Source organism: Artemia franciscana, chromosome 19 (assembly GCF_032884065.1).
Source record: "Artemia franciscana chromosome 19, ASM3288406v1, whole genome shotgun sequence".
Classification (NCBI taxonomy): Eukaryota; Metazoa; Arthropoda; class Branchiopoda; order Anostraca; family Artemiidae; genus Artemia; species Artemia franciscana.
The window spans coordinates 11,265,020-11,280,397 of NC_088881.1; the positions used below are offsets into that span (position 1 = coordinate 11,265,020).

Genomic DNA, 15,378 nt, shown 5'->3' on the forward strand with positions numbered 1-15,378 from the left:
TTTTGTAGGGCTTAACGTGTCAAGGTGAAACTTCAAGGGTTTAACTGATGTTTAACTGATCGAAAGGCAGTATGCACATGCTACTACCGCTATTAATATTGATGCTACTACTGCTACTACTACTACTATTACAACACTAACACTGCGACTACTTCAACTACCATCGATACTGCAATGATAATAGTGCTATTAAGTCTAAGTCTATGAAGGTAAAACTTGAGTAAATATTGTGGCAAATTTGATCTAATAAAAGACACTATGTGCAGTTCGATTGTCAAAATAGCGTATCTTAAATTAAGTTACTTGGTATTAAGTTGGAACTGCCAGAAAATGCTTAAAGGGGAAAATCATTTGACCTAAGGGCAATGTATACACACTTCTACTACTGCTACTACCACTGCAATATTTACTAATTCTACTACTATTACTGTTGCTCCAACTACTACTTCTATCGCAACTACTTGTAATGTTAAGAGTATTAAGATGAAAATTTCAAGAAGCATGTGAGCATACAGGTTGTCAAAAGGGGATGTCGACAATATCATAGCAACAGTTGATTGCATTAAGTTGAGAAGTAATACTACTTCTGTGACCAGTATTACAGCTATACCTAAGGGTATGAAGAAAAAAAATTCATAGAATATTTCTGTTGTACGGATGACAGCCCCCCATCCTTATGCAGGCTGTCAAAAAGGCATATTAGCAATATCTGATATATGTATCTTTATATGTTAGGAACAGTTTTGTGTATGAAAATAACTTACAAGGCTTGTTGTGGCGAATGTTGAACTAACCAAAAGACATCATTTGCATCATAATACTATTACTTCTGCCCCTACAACTACTACATCTGCAACTATTATTATTACTGATTGTACTACTACTGCAACTAAAGCTTAGACTACTACTATTAACTCAACTCCTACTCCAACTACTGCTACTAATATAACCACTGGTTCTACAACTACTGCAAATAAACCTAAGAATATTAATGGGAAAATTTGGGGCAATATTGAAACTGTATATTGAAACACACTATGTCCACATATACTGTCAAGAGGACATATCAGTAATGCATCAAGACTGGTTGATTGTATCAAGTTGAAAATTTCATCGCGTCTTAAAGGATAGGTTGAAAAAAAAATACAAAGGCGCTATGTGCATACTACTTCTAATGCTACTACTGCTACTACAACAATTGCTACTAAACAAGCAAACATATACGCTCACAGGAGGAGCAAGGGGGCCATCCCCTCCCTCCTGGCTGAATGACGCTGCCGTATATTTTATATATATTTCTTAAGATTTCTATTATACAGCATCGGATGTGCCGATTTGACCAGGTAAGCGCTCCCCTATATTTAAGCCTCTGGGTGCCCCTGCAAGCTAAGGGTATTAAGGTGAAGCTTTCAAGGAATATTTAGGCGGGTGTGGAACTAAATCCCTCTGGAAGTTATAGGTCAGGCGTTGTAAGCTATGCCCTAGGGGCAAATATGGTTTTTATTGAAGGGATGCTCGTTTAAACTTGAGAGAGAGCTCATTTGATTGGAAATTCAAAGCTCTAGTTTACCTTTTAAAAGTCAAAAGAGATCGTAGGGCAACTAGCCCCCCCTCCCTTTCCTTTTCTTACCAGATGCATCAGATAAAAAAATTTGAGACAGACATTTCGTTAAAAATAGTCCAACTATCAGATAAAAAAAACTCCAGGGTCTAAATTTCCCCCTCCCCCAAGACCCCGGAAGAAAGGGTTTTAAGTTGTGCCCCGGAGGCATAGAAGGTTTAGGCGTAAGGGGTGGTCATTTGACCGGAAGTCGAAAGTTCTAGTTACTTTTTTATGAGTCAAAAGTAATCGGAGGGTATCTACCCTCACCCCCTCCACACACAGTCACACACCCTGCATTCCAAAATCCAAATGATCCGATGCAAATCCCAACATAAATCCGATGAAAGTTTTGAGATAGCCAGTTTGTTTCAAACAGTCCAACAATCAGATAACGAAATCTTTTGGGTTACTATATCCCTAATGAAGCCTAATGAAGAGTTTTAGCTTATGCCCCGGGGCATAGGTGATCGTTTGAACTTTAGAGGGGACTCAAATGATTAGAAATTGAAATTTATAATTCCCTTTTTAAGAGTCAAAAGTGATCCAACATAGCCATTTTGTCCAAAATAAACCAAAGATCATATAACAAAACTTCAGGGATGACACAGTCCCCCCCGGAAGAGCCGGGGGCAAGTGCTGTAAATTTTGCCCCAGGGGTATATCAGGCTTCTATGGAAGGGATAGTCGTACAAACTTTGGAGAAACCTCATTGGATTGTAAATCGGAATATCTATTTCTCTTATTAACAGTAAAAAGTGATTAGAGTGCAGCTATTACCTCCTCTCCAAGGTTTTCAGAGGCAACGCTATAGAATTGCCTATAGTAAAGGCCATAGGGCTCCAATGTTCTGTTATTAATTTATTTGTTTGTTGTTTTTTAGCAGATGCACTTCATATGGAGGGGGGGGGGTAACATAAACTTCGGGGGTGGCTCACTAGATTGGATGTTGGAAGCTCTAGTTCACATTTTGAAGAGTCAAAAATGATCGAAGGGCAATTAGCCCCCACGCTTTTTTTGTCCCCAAATGCATCCGATAATAATTTCGAGATAGTCTTTTTGTTAAAAGTAGCTGAAAATTACATAATATAAATTCCAGGATGAACACAGCCCCCCAGAGCCTAGGGGGAAGGCGTTGTAAGCTATGCCCTGGGGGCATATATAGTTCTTATGGAAGGGATGCTCGTATAAACTTCAGATATGGCTTATTTGAGTGTAAATTGAAAGTTCTAGCTCACCTTTTACAAGTCACAAGAGAGGGTAGGGCAACTAGCCGCTCCCACGCCTTTTTTCCCAAACCCTCCTGATAAAAAATTTTGAGATTTTTTATATATTTTTTAATAGTTCAGATAACATCAGACAACAAAACTCCAGTGTCGACACAACCCCCCAGAGCAAGGATCTGGATCATATAGGGTTTTTATGCAAGGGGTGGTCGTATAAACTTCAGAGGTAGCTCATTTGATTGGGAATTAAAAGTTCTAATTATCTTTTTATGATTTGAAAGTGATCGGAGGGCATCTACCCCCCCCTACACCCAATTTTATCCATATGTATGTGATGAAAATTTTGAGATAGCCAGTTTTTTAAATAGTCCAATGCTCAGATAACAAAAACTCCAGGGTCAAAATACCCCCCCCCTTTAGAGCCTGGGGCAGGGCTGTCACTTATGCATAGCGGGTATATAATATTTTTTCAGGTGGTCAAACAAACTTTTTAGGGGACTCAAATTACTTGAAAATGATTAGAATAACACAGGCCCCCCCCCCCCCAAACCCCAGGACAAGTGTTGTAAATTGTGCCTCGAGGCACGTAAGGTTTTTATGCAAGGTATGGCCTTACAAACTTAGAAGTGGGATCATTCAATTGTAAATCAGAATTTCTAGTGCCCTTTTTAAGAGTCCCAAGTGATGGGAGGGCACCTAGCCCACTCCCCTATGGCCCTTTTTTCCATACTGCATCCAATCAGATTTTTGAGATAGCCATTTTGTTCAAAATAGCTTAAAGATAAAATAACAAAAATTCCGGGGTCAACATAACCCTCCAGAGCCCGGAGGAAAGTGGTTTAATTTATGCCCCGGGGGTATATAAGGTTTTTAGCTGAGGGGTTGTTATATAAACTTCAAAGGTACCTTATTTGACTGGAAATTGAAAGTGCTAGTTATCTTTTTAAGATTTAAAAAGTGATCAGAGGGCATTTAACCCCTCCCCTCTTTCACAAAAACACCCTCTTTTTCCCAAATGCATTCAATCAATCTTTTCTATAAAGCCTGACCCCCTCCCACACGGCCGACCAAAAAACATATTTATGATATCTTATTCAAAAACTTCAGGGAGCTGACTCTGGTCCTTCTTGTATGGCCCACTCCCCACCCCTTTCTAAAAAACAAGCATAAAACGAACAGAATCAATATAAACAAGATTTTGGGTATTTCCTCCTTCACACACAGTGAAAGTCTGACTCCTACTGCGTCATTGGCAATTTTCTGTTTGTTTATTTAATGTTTGATTGTTTATTTATTTAGTGTCAATTTCGGGTTTCATTTATCCTTTAATGGCAAAATATTCTTGTTCGTTTAAAGCTTTATTTGCATATTCAAGTTTAGCTTTTCTCGTTTTAAGATTAATTTATTCATTTATATTAGTACCTGTTGTATTGTTTTTTTCCTATGTTTGTTTATTTAATTTCTATTCGTTTTGGGTTTCATTTATTCTTCAATGACCGTTTCGAGTTTGAGTTATTGTAGGTTTCTGTTTCTCCTGAACGTAAGTTTAATATGGTATTTATTTTTCTTTAAAAAACTTCTTTTTCGGAAAATTTATACCTTTTACACAAAAACTTCAAAAAACGCATACAAATTCTTTGCATGTGTTTTTGTTTTGTTTTTACGACACAAAAAAAATTAGGAAGGGGATTCAATTCCGCATCCCCCTTCCCGTAGAGACGGCTGTGATTGGATTTACATTAAAAATTTTTTTATTTTAGCTTGTATGTTTTTTTTCTGAATTCCGATATTTTTAGAGTCTTGCTTACTGAAGACGAGGATCGCTTTATTTACTTTTTATAACCGTGAGCGGTTTGGTGGAATGATTTATAAAAGAATATAAAACACTCAAGCACTTCCCCACTGCTATCAAACTTTACATACTTGGAATGAAATAGAGAGAAACGATATTTTAAAAGGTGTAGATCTTTTTCTCCTGTGGGAAATCTTGCCCACACGAGGTAGTAAAATAGGCAATTCGGAGAAAGCCTTTCTCGTGCAAACTAATTTAGAGAGACGTTGTTAAATAAATAAAAACATGCATTTGTGAATCCATTGAAGCATATTTTTGAAAATTTATCTGCAAAATAAGATAGCAAATACATTTATCGTTGAATTTTTAAAGATACACTATTGAACACTATACACGGTGCCAATTCACAAATACAGAGGGTTCTATTTTAGTTCTATTCAGTTCTATTTTAAATAGACATACAAGAAAAATTATTTAATAAATATGGGGCAAGTTTGCCTTTTTTCGACTTTTAAACGAAAATAATAAAAAAGGTATTAAACAAATTCTAAAAGATGGTGGCAACAAGGTGTAGGGGGAGCCTATGTCTCAATAGACCCTAAATTCTCCCTCCAATCAACCCTCTTTAATACACATTTCATTTATTTTTATTGAATTCTTTGTAAATAGAACCAAGAGAACTAGAGTTATAACTATTTCAAAGTTTTTCAAAAATTAGTTCTGAGAGACACGTGCTTCATGAAACTAGTAAAAATAAACTTAAGATCATTATTTTAAAAGTTTCTAGAAAGATTTACATTTTAATAAGTTACTAGCTCTTCATAGTCTTATTATCTCTCTTGTCATCTTTTTTTCCAGATAGAGAATCTTTTGAAAACTTGAGAAAATATTAACGGAGCTAGGAAACAAAATGAAAGACGAGGCATATAATTTTTTTGAGGGTTTTGTTGAAAGTAATATCAAAAGTGGACAAAAAGATGTAGAATTAAAAATTGTCACCTAAGTTAATTTATAATAGCCCAATACATTCTTTAGAATGTGTTAATCAGCTCCGTTCTCTTTAACAGACCCCTTTCTGTCCCCTTTGGGGAGGGGACAGACATTTTCCCCTCAATTGTTTTGACCCCCCCTCCTCTCGAGGTTTTAAAAATACCCTATTTGGTGTTTTCGTTGAAAAATAATTGTTTGTGCATTTTATTTAAAAAATGTTGAAAAATAGCAAAATCACCACTAGCCTTTGAAGAATGCATTTTTCTCTCTCCCCTTACATGTTTGTGAAAAGAAATCCCTTTTATTCAGTGTATCATTAATGTGTTGGTTTGATTAGGTTATGGCCCGACTTCATTTTGATGGGTTCTAATCTATATCTAGCTGTAAAACTTTATTATTGTTACACATAAAGAAAAGAATACTAATTTGCAAATTTGATTATAACAATTAGTTATTCCTTGGGATCTTGAGCGCGTTTTATCGCATGAGTTGGACAATTTCGACAAAAATTGATCTATCAAATTTCGTAAAAAAGCTGTTGAAAAGTTTTTCACAATCCACCAACTCGCTGAGGCCCAAAAAACAGTAGATTTGGGAATAAATTCAATTCTTGGACCTAAATATCTAATTTATAGTAAATTTATTCATATTTATTAATAAACATTAATAAACATAAACTCACTCAATAAAATTTATTTTACAACTATAGAAGAGAGAATAATAAGGACTTTTTTTCCCAAGACAGTGAACCAACAAAACCTATTTGAATATTTCGGCCCTATATCTAAGGGCCGTCTTCAGCAAAAAAAAAATAAACAATAAAAATTTATCTAATATCTAATTTTTAATCTTATGGAGCACCAAACCTGGTACGAAAAACTCCATTTTGTTGAAAGTCACATTAATTAATTTGGCTTTATTTATTTGTTTATTATATTTGTTTTTATATTATTTATTATTTATTATTATTTCATATTATATTATTATTATTATTATTATATTATTTTATTATATTATATTATTATATTGTTTTATATTATATTATATTATTTTATTTTTATTATAATATTATTTTATATTATATATTATTTTATTTTTATTAGTATTTCATATTATATTATTTATATTATTTTATATTATTTGTTTTTTTATTATTTTATTTGTTTATTTTACAGACAGCAGAAACTGTAGACAGTGCGAAAAAGTGCTAACGGAGTTAGAAAAAATCGATGATGATACAGACCATTTTGGAGTGGATTTTGTCAAAATTAATGATAAAAGACTGGCAAAGCAATATGGAATCAAAAGCTTTCCAGCTCTGACATACTTTCGAGACAATCAGCCTGTTCTTTATGAAGGTAATGCACTTTTCAAGGGTTTATATATTGTGTTAACTCTGAAGCTGTAAATTGGCTAACTATTGTGGCATGGGTAGAGTGAGTATTGATGAGTAATAAAGACTGGATTTCTTATTATTATTTCTTGTTGTATTTACCTAACTATTTTGTTTATTAGGTATTTTAGCTATTTTTCTACCGAAAAAGTGTTGTTTTTTTTTTCATTTTTTTGTGAATGTTAAAAATAAAAATTTTACTTGGACTTTGAACTTGAAATATTCCCTTGGAACTTTCTTCTGAGAATAAGTTGCAGTAACTATTAAAAAACGATGTGTAATTTCAGAGTTTTTAACGATCTATTTTGTAATTTGACACACATAAGAAAATCTTATCAAACAGTTCGTGGTAATGAACTGTAAGTAAGCAGCGACCCGGCTCAATAGTAACTGAAACTCTAAAAAATGAGTTCTGACACCAATAGATGCATCAGTGCATCATAATATAATAATCATAATTTACCTCCCATATATCCCGAAAATCACTAGAAATCTTAAAGAAGTATGCAAACAAAATAATCTGTATGTTGTATTTACCAATAATTTGAAAATCATAAATCTCCTAAAATTCTAGTAAAGATAAAACACCGGTTACTCGCCAAAGAGGTGTCTATCAAATACCATGCAACTGCGGCAAATTCTATGTAGGGAGAACCCACAAGAATTTCTAGAAACGCCTACAACAACATAAGGATGATATCACCACAGCTCTGATTTCTAATTTTACTTCTGTTTCTTTTGATTCTGCTTTAAGCAGCCATGTTTTTGAAAATCCTAGCCACAAAATACTTTTTGAAAAATCCGCCATCATTAGCAATTAAATAAAAAAACTAGTTTTTTTAACTGAAAGTAAGGAGCGAGATTAAAATTTAAAAGGAACAGAAATTACTCCGTGTATGAAAGGGGCTGTTCCCTTCTCAACGCCCTGCTCTTTACGCCAAAGTTTGACTCTTTCTCTCAATTCTACTTTATTAAACAGTAAAAAACTTTAGCGTGAAGATTAGGGTGTTGAGAAGTGAACAGCCCCTTTCATACACAAAGTAATTTCTGTTTGTTTTAAGTTTTAATGTCGCTCCTTACTTTCAGTTAAAAAACTAGTTTTTTTACTTAATTTCTGAACGTTTTTGAATTAATTCAAGTTTGATTTTGGCTCTCCGCACATAAATTATTAAAATGAAATTTGCATATTAATTGTTTTTTGGTTAAATGGCTTTCTCTTAGTTTTGATCAGACGATTTTTATAAACAAGTGGTGGGGAAGGAGGCCTAGCTGCCCTCCAGTTTTTCGGTTACTTAAAAGGCAACTAGAAGTTTTAATGTTTAACGAACGTTTTTATTAGTAAAAGATATACGTAACTTAAGAATTAATTTACGTAACCAACCTCTATATTCTTATATTTTTATTATGTGTATGAGGGGGTTTGTCCCCTCGTTAATACCTCACTCTTTACACTAAAGCTTAAGTTTTGTCCCAATTCTTTAAGAATGGCCCCTGAATCAGAAAGGCCGTAGAATAAATTGTTGAAATTACTAAAGATACTTTAGCATAAAGAGTGAGGTATTTAGGAGGAGAAGAACCTCTCATATGCGTAATAATCTCTTTTCGTTTTAAGGTTTAATGCTACTCCTTACTTTTAATTGAAAAAACTTTTTCGTGTTTATTTTTTCATTGTTTTTTTATAGTAATGCTAAAAAATCCTGCGCCCTTTTCATTGAATTTCGCTTCCCCCATGACATATTCCTCCAAGGAAAGATCCTCCCATATAGCCCCCTACCCTCAATCCCCCTAATCCCCCCTAACCAAAAAATCTCCCTGAAAACGTCTGTACACTTCCCAATAACCATTACTGTATGTAAACAAAGGTCAAAGTTTGTAACTTGCAGTCCCTCCCCCGGGGACTGTGGGGGAGTAAGTCATCCCCAAAGACATAGTTATTATGGTTTTTGACTATGCTGAACAAAATGGCTATCTCAAAATTTTGATCTGTTAACTTCGGGTAAAAAATGAGCGTAGGAGGGGGCCTAGGTGCCCTCCAATTTTTTGGTCACTTAAAAAGGGCACTAGAACTTTTTATTTCCGTTAGAATGAGCCTTCTTGTGACACTCTAGGACCACTTGGTCGATACGATGACCCCTGGGGGAAAAAAATAAAAATAAACACGCACCCGTGATCTGTCTTCTGGCCAAAAAAATGCGACAGTCCACATTTTTGTAGATAGGAGCTTGAAAGTTTCGTAATAGGGTTCTCTGATACGCTGAATGCGATGGCTTGATTTTCGTTAAGATTCTATAACTTTTCGGGGGTGTTTCTCCTTATTTTCCAAAATAGGGCAAATTTTCTCACGCTCGTAACTTTTGATGGGTATGACTAAACTTGATGATTACTTGATGAACTAAACTTATATATTTAAAATCAGCACGAAAATCGAATTCTTTTGATGTATCTTTTAGTATCAAAATTCCGTTTTTTAGAGTTTCGTTTACTATCGATCTGGGTCGCTCCTTACTACAGTTCTTTACCACGAGCCATTTGATGAACCGTTTGATCGGCATAAAGCAAGTAGTTCGAGAAGTAATTGAAACCAGACTTAAGATTAATAATAATATTTTCTTAAACAGAGATTTAGGAGAATATTCACTAAATGCTCTATACACAAACTTAATTAAAAATTACCTTATGAAATATTATAAAAAACCAATAGATATTAACACAGAACCTGTCACAAATAGACCTATGGGATCAGCAGTGAAAAAAGCTAGGCTGGCATTAAAATGTGTTTTTAAATCATTTTCTTTCATTTCAATGAATTGCTTCGTTTTTTCACAATTTATTTATCAGTCCTGGTTGAACTTCGTTGAGGTAAGGATGCTGGGACTGTTTTGTAAAACTGTTCATTTTAGTTTTACTGATTTTATCCTCTTGTAAGCTGTTTTTTATTATATATCTGTATTGCTGAGGACGGCCCCTGGATATAGGGCTGAAATATTCATTCTAATTTGTTTCCCACTGTCTTGAGAAATTCCCTATTGTTCTTATTGTTTTTGGTGTTTGATATAAGGTTCACTCAGTTTAGTATTACCCAAGAAAGGCTATGAGCCTGAGAAACTTTGCCTGATTTTCAGAAAAGGAGGAAATACTCCCTAAAAAATAAAGAATCCCAATGAGAATCACACCATCAGATTCAAGGTATTAGAGAACCCTATTGCACAGGTTTCAACAAAATTGGGGATTTTCGTATTTTTGATAAAACAAGGACGAGGAATGCGTGTTTATTTGAGTTTTTCCTTTTCCTCAGGGGGCGAACGTATCAAACCAATGGTCCTAGAACATTGGGAGTGGGCTTATTTGAATGGATTTGAAAGTTATAGTGCCCTTTTTAAGTGACCAAAAAATGAGAGGGCAGCTAGCCCCCTCCCGCGTTTCGTTTTCCCCAAAACTGGTCGATCAAAATTTTCAGATAGCGATTTTGTTCAGCATAGTTGAAAGGCTCCTAAAATATGCCTTTGGTGAGAACATGGCCCCCCATTGCCTCTGGGTATAGGTGTTTATGTTATAAAATTTGTTCATTATTTACATATAGTATTTTTCTTTTTCTTGGTAAATATACAGATATCTTTCGTGGGAGGGGATTTTGTGCTTAAAAAACAAAGCTGTTGTTTATGGAAAGTTATTTTTGAAGCTGCTAGATAAAGCTGCTATTGAAAATAAAGCTGGACACGAATGGACACAATGCGTTGTAACATCCCTATGAAGGACAATAGGAGGTATTCTTAATCTTCGAAAAGATGTGTTTCCCAAAAGGAGTCCTTCTTGATTAACCGAAATTCTTAACTACTTCCTCAAATTCGGCTTTGAATATTTAATATAAGAGGAGTAATATCTAAACAACAGAATATTTTTTGGCCTTGGGTGTTCGTGGCCCGATAGGAAAAATAGTACTAATTATTCCTCTGACAAAAGTGAAACGGGTCGATATTTCTTTTAGAAATATTCTTTCTTTGGCTTGATCAGATCTTATTAATAACAGAGTGCGATTGTCTTTTGGTAAAATGTCTCCTTGTCGGGGAAGATTCCATCAAGATTTCGTCTGGTTTATACTACTTTTAATTCACTGTCAGTAAATCATCTTAGCGGTTTCGTTAATGCTTTCAGTGAAGCAAAAATAATAATTGTATTTGCATATATAATTATTATTTGTACAATTCAATAGGGACAATACTTTTATTTAGCAAACAAAAAATATACCTGGATATTTGAGTCATATACACAGATGGACTGCATTCAACATAGACTAAAATAATATAAATAAAATATCAACATTTTTACAAAAAAATAATACATACTGTTGAACAGTATTATTTTGAGAAGACTACGAAGATAAGGAGACTACTGGCTCAAACTCGGTAGCCTCCCCCAGGATATTATCTTTTTTTTCTAAAAAAAATAATCAAGATAATAAACAGAAAGGTTTGTAAATAAGGTTGCTTAGGAAGGAAAATCTAAAAAAAATCGCCAAATAACAAAAAAACAAATAACAAAAATTATAACGTATTTTAGGGGGGTTGCCCCTCCTCAATACCTTGCTGTTCATGCTAAAGTTTTTAGTACTTTTAAAGAAGCTTCTTATTGTTCTAATTAAATTACCATTTTGTTTCAGCAGTCGTTCCTACAGAATTGGGACAAAATTCAAAATTTAGCGTAAAGAGTGAGATGTTGAGGAAGGGGAAATCCCCTCATATACGTAATAATTTCTGTTTGTTTTAAGTTTTAATGTTGCCCCTTACTTTTAGTTGAAAAAACTTGTTTTCTTATTCAATTTCTGGTCGTTTTTTAAGTAATACCAGGAAATCTGGCTCCCACTCCACTGGAAAATCCTCCGTCCCCAAGATAATATGCCTTCGACAAGTGAATCCTGATGACAATTACCTTAACCTCTCCAAGCGTAAAATTGAATCGAAAAAGAGAAAGCGAGACATATAAAATGAATTTAGTCCAGGAATTATGTTAAATTCCTCCACTGTAAAATTTCCCCTCAAAGCTTTAATTTCTGGATACTTCCCTCGCCATGGAATATTCTGCCCACATTAGAAAACAGTGGCAATTTTCCCCCCCCACCCGAAAAATGTATGCATATTCCATATAACAAACGCTATAAGTAAACAAAGGGCGATTTTTTTTATATCAAAGACCTTTTCCCTGTGGCTATAGGGGGAGGGGGTCTTATTATCCCCAAAAGCATAGTTATTTGGACTTTTAAATATACTGGACAAAATGGCAATCTCAAAATATTAATCGGATAATTTTTGGGAAAAGGGGGCGTGGGGGTCAAGTTGCCCTCCATATTTTTGGGCAATTCAAAATGGCACTAAAACTTTTGATTTCCGTTCGAATGAGCCCTTTGCCAATACTCTAGAACCATTGGGTCGATACGATTATCCCTGAGAAAAGAAAAAACAAAGAAACAGAAAACAACAAATAAACACGCATATGTGATCTTTTTTGTGATTAAACAAAATAAAAGTTTTATTAAATGAAAGTAAGGAGCGACATTAAAACTTAAAACGAACAGAAATTACTCCGTATGTGAACGGGACTTTTCCTCCTCAACGCCCCACTCTTTACGCTAAAGTTTTTTACTGTTTTAAAAAGTAGAGTTAAGAGAAATAGTCAAACTTTAGCGAAAAGAGCGGGGCGTTGAGGAGGAAAAGTCCCTTTCATATACGGAGTAATTTCTGTTCGTTTTAAGTTTGACAAAAAAAAAAACACGAACTGTTTTGACAAAAAAAAGGAAGCTAAAAATTGACATTTTTGCAAATAGGAGCATGAAACCTCTACAGTCGGGTTCTCTAATACACTTCATCGGATGATATAAATTTTCATTAAGATACTTTGACTTTTAGGGGTCGTTTCTTCCCTTCTTGTTCAAATTCAGTCAAAGTTCCTTAAGCTCGTATCCTTTGGTGAATGACACTAAATTTAACGCAACTTATATATTTGAATTCAGCATAATAATTATATTCTTTGAAAATATCTATTGTTATCGAAATTCCAAATTTTAGAGTTCCTTACATACAGTACGTTACTACGAACTGTTTGATTGTACAATTAATATTAGCGTTTATAATCAGTTAGAGGTTGTATATTAAATCAATTTTTGTATATTTGAGGGAGAAGACGTATAAACGTAAAAACAGAGGCATTGCAGAGTCGTAGACATCTGCCAATAATGGCAGCAAATTCTGCAGAAGTGAAGCCATCGATGCAGTAGCTGAATGAATCGTAACATAAGTCCAAATTCGCTTTCGCGTGACAAAATTAACCTGAAGCTTTAATAAAAGAAATTTAAGTGCTGAACTGAGATGGAAAGAGATTTATGGGGGGTGACGCTTGCCCCCTACCCTTTGATTTTTAGACAAACCTCTATTTTGGTATTTTCATAGCAAAATACCTTTATTGCTATTTTTGTTGGAAAAAGTGAAAAAATAACAGAATTCCCCTGGATTCTGAAAAATGCATTTTTCTTGAAAAATACAACACTTTTGTGAGGTAGCAGCACTTACTAAATATGGTGGATTTTATCATTTACGGCCATTTACTCTTCATAGTCCCACCTATCAATTATTCAAAATGCCCATTATGATCTAATAGAGCCAGCATTGCTTATAAATAATTATTAAAAATAGAAAAAGTGAGCTAAATTAGAGTTAATTTTTGCGACTGGCATTACTCTCCTTTCACCCCACGTCTTTATTTGTTGACAAAAAAATTTGTTAGAAAATCAAATATCTGTAGGTTTAACACAGATGCTTACTGAAGGAGGAAGGATTTACAATTGTCCCTTTTGACTGACATGAAAGTGTACTAGCTGCATAAAAACCTATAGAATAAACCACCAAGAAAATTTTCGGAACAGCTGAAAATATTCATTATTATAAAAATAAACACAAAGTACAATATCAAGCTTATCGTTTTAAAAATAAATACCAGGGGACCGAAATTTACTTGGTAAAGCGAATTTTAGAAATAAAAATTGTGTCCAGCGTAATCCCCTCTCCTTCCTGAAATGTTTATCCTACCCACACCATGATGGACACCAAGAAAAAGAATTTTTTCTGGGACTTTTTAGATTTTCTTCTTTTTTTTTTAAACAGAGATCTATTTGCTAAAAGATAGAAAGGAGAAGAGAGGGGAAAGATATGAAGATAAGGGGGGATCAATAGAAATTGGAAAGTATTTTTCAATATCTAGGGGTCAATTTACTTTTTAGTTGCCATCTCTGGCAAGTGCAAAAGCTAAAAAATCTTATTCTAATGTTTGGCTGATTATAATAAATGTCATGGGTTTTTACAACTGACAAAAATAGAATCAAGCCAAAAACAAAAATTCTACCTGCTAGAAAATCCTCTATGTCTATAAAAGACCAATATAAGAAATAGATTATGGAAAAACAACAGTCCGAATAGGAATAAATTCTTTCTTTACACAGTAAAAAAAAAATAAAAATAATAATAGCAAAATATACTGGGTAGTTCGATCACTGTAGGCTACACGTGATTCAAATACCCAGTATACTGTAATTCATCGCCTCGGAAATGCAGTTTGAGCTTCGAAAGCACCTACGTAAATTATGAAATAACGATTTAAAGGTTCTTCGAACCCTTGACTGAGTCTATAATGATATGCCTGCAATAATATGCTTATGACATACAATGTTAGAGCGGAGATAATCACCCGACATTGTTTTTCCATCATAGCCTACAATGAAGTACGATGCCGAGTTTAATGACGAAAGCAAGATATGTTCTCCCCGTCAATTCATTGAAATTCACCCTTTTCTGATTATCAAATTTTCATTTTGACATTTTGTTTCGCGGTATTTTCGTCACTTTTCGCAAAAGGAGTTCAGAAAAATATAACTACATAATTATGAGATCAGCAGCGAAAAAAGCTAGGCAGGCATTAAAAACGCGTTTTTAAATCATTTTCTTTCATTTCAATGAATTGCCTTGTTTCATTACAATTTATTTATCAGTCCTGGTTGAACTTCGCTGAGGTAAGGATGCTGGGACTGTTTTGAAAAACTGTTCATTTTAGTTTTATTGATTTTATCCTCTCGTAAGTTGTTTTTTTATTATATATCGGTATTGCTGAGGACGAACCCTGGAAATAGGGCTGAAATATTTATTCTAATTTGTTTCCCACTGTCTTGAGCAAATTCCTATTGTTCTTATTGTATTTGGTGTTTGTGATGGAAAGGCAGTGTGGTATTCGTCGTTATTTATGAACCTTATATATTTGGAATCAGCATATTAAGCCGATTCTTTTAAAACGTCTCTCGGTATAAAAATCCCGCGTTTTAGAGTTTCAGTTACTATTG

The 15,378-nt window shown here is 34.1% G+C and overlaps 1 protein-coding gene across 24 annotated transcripts in view; it reads left to right on the forward strand.

The window, feature by feature from the left end:
• LOC136039286 (uncharacterized) overlaps positions 1–15,378 on the forward strand; it is a 287,308-nt gene that overhangs the window by 16,883 nt on the left and 255,047 nt on the right. For all 24 annotated transcript variants that reach the window (XR_010620405.1, XR_010620404.1, XR_010620410.1 and 21 more), the window contains exon 2: positions 6,784–6,966. Coding sequence is in view for 12 of the 24 variants with exons in the window: in XM_065722888.1 (XP_065578960.1) it covers positions 6,784–6,966 (183 nt within the window). In the remaining 12 variants the exon portion in view is untranslated. The remainder of the gene's footprint in view (positions 1–6,783; positions 6,967–15,378) is intronic.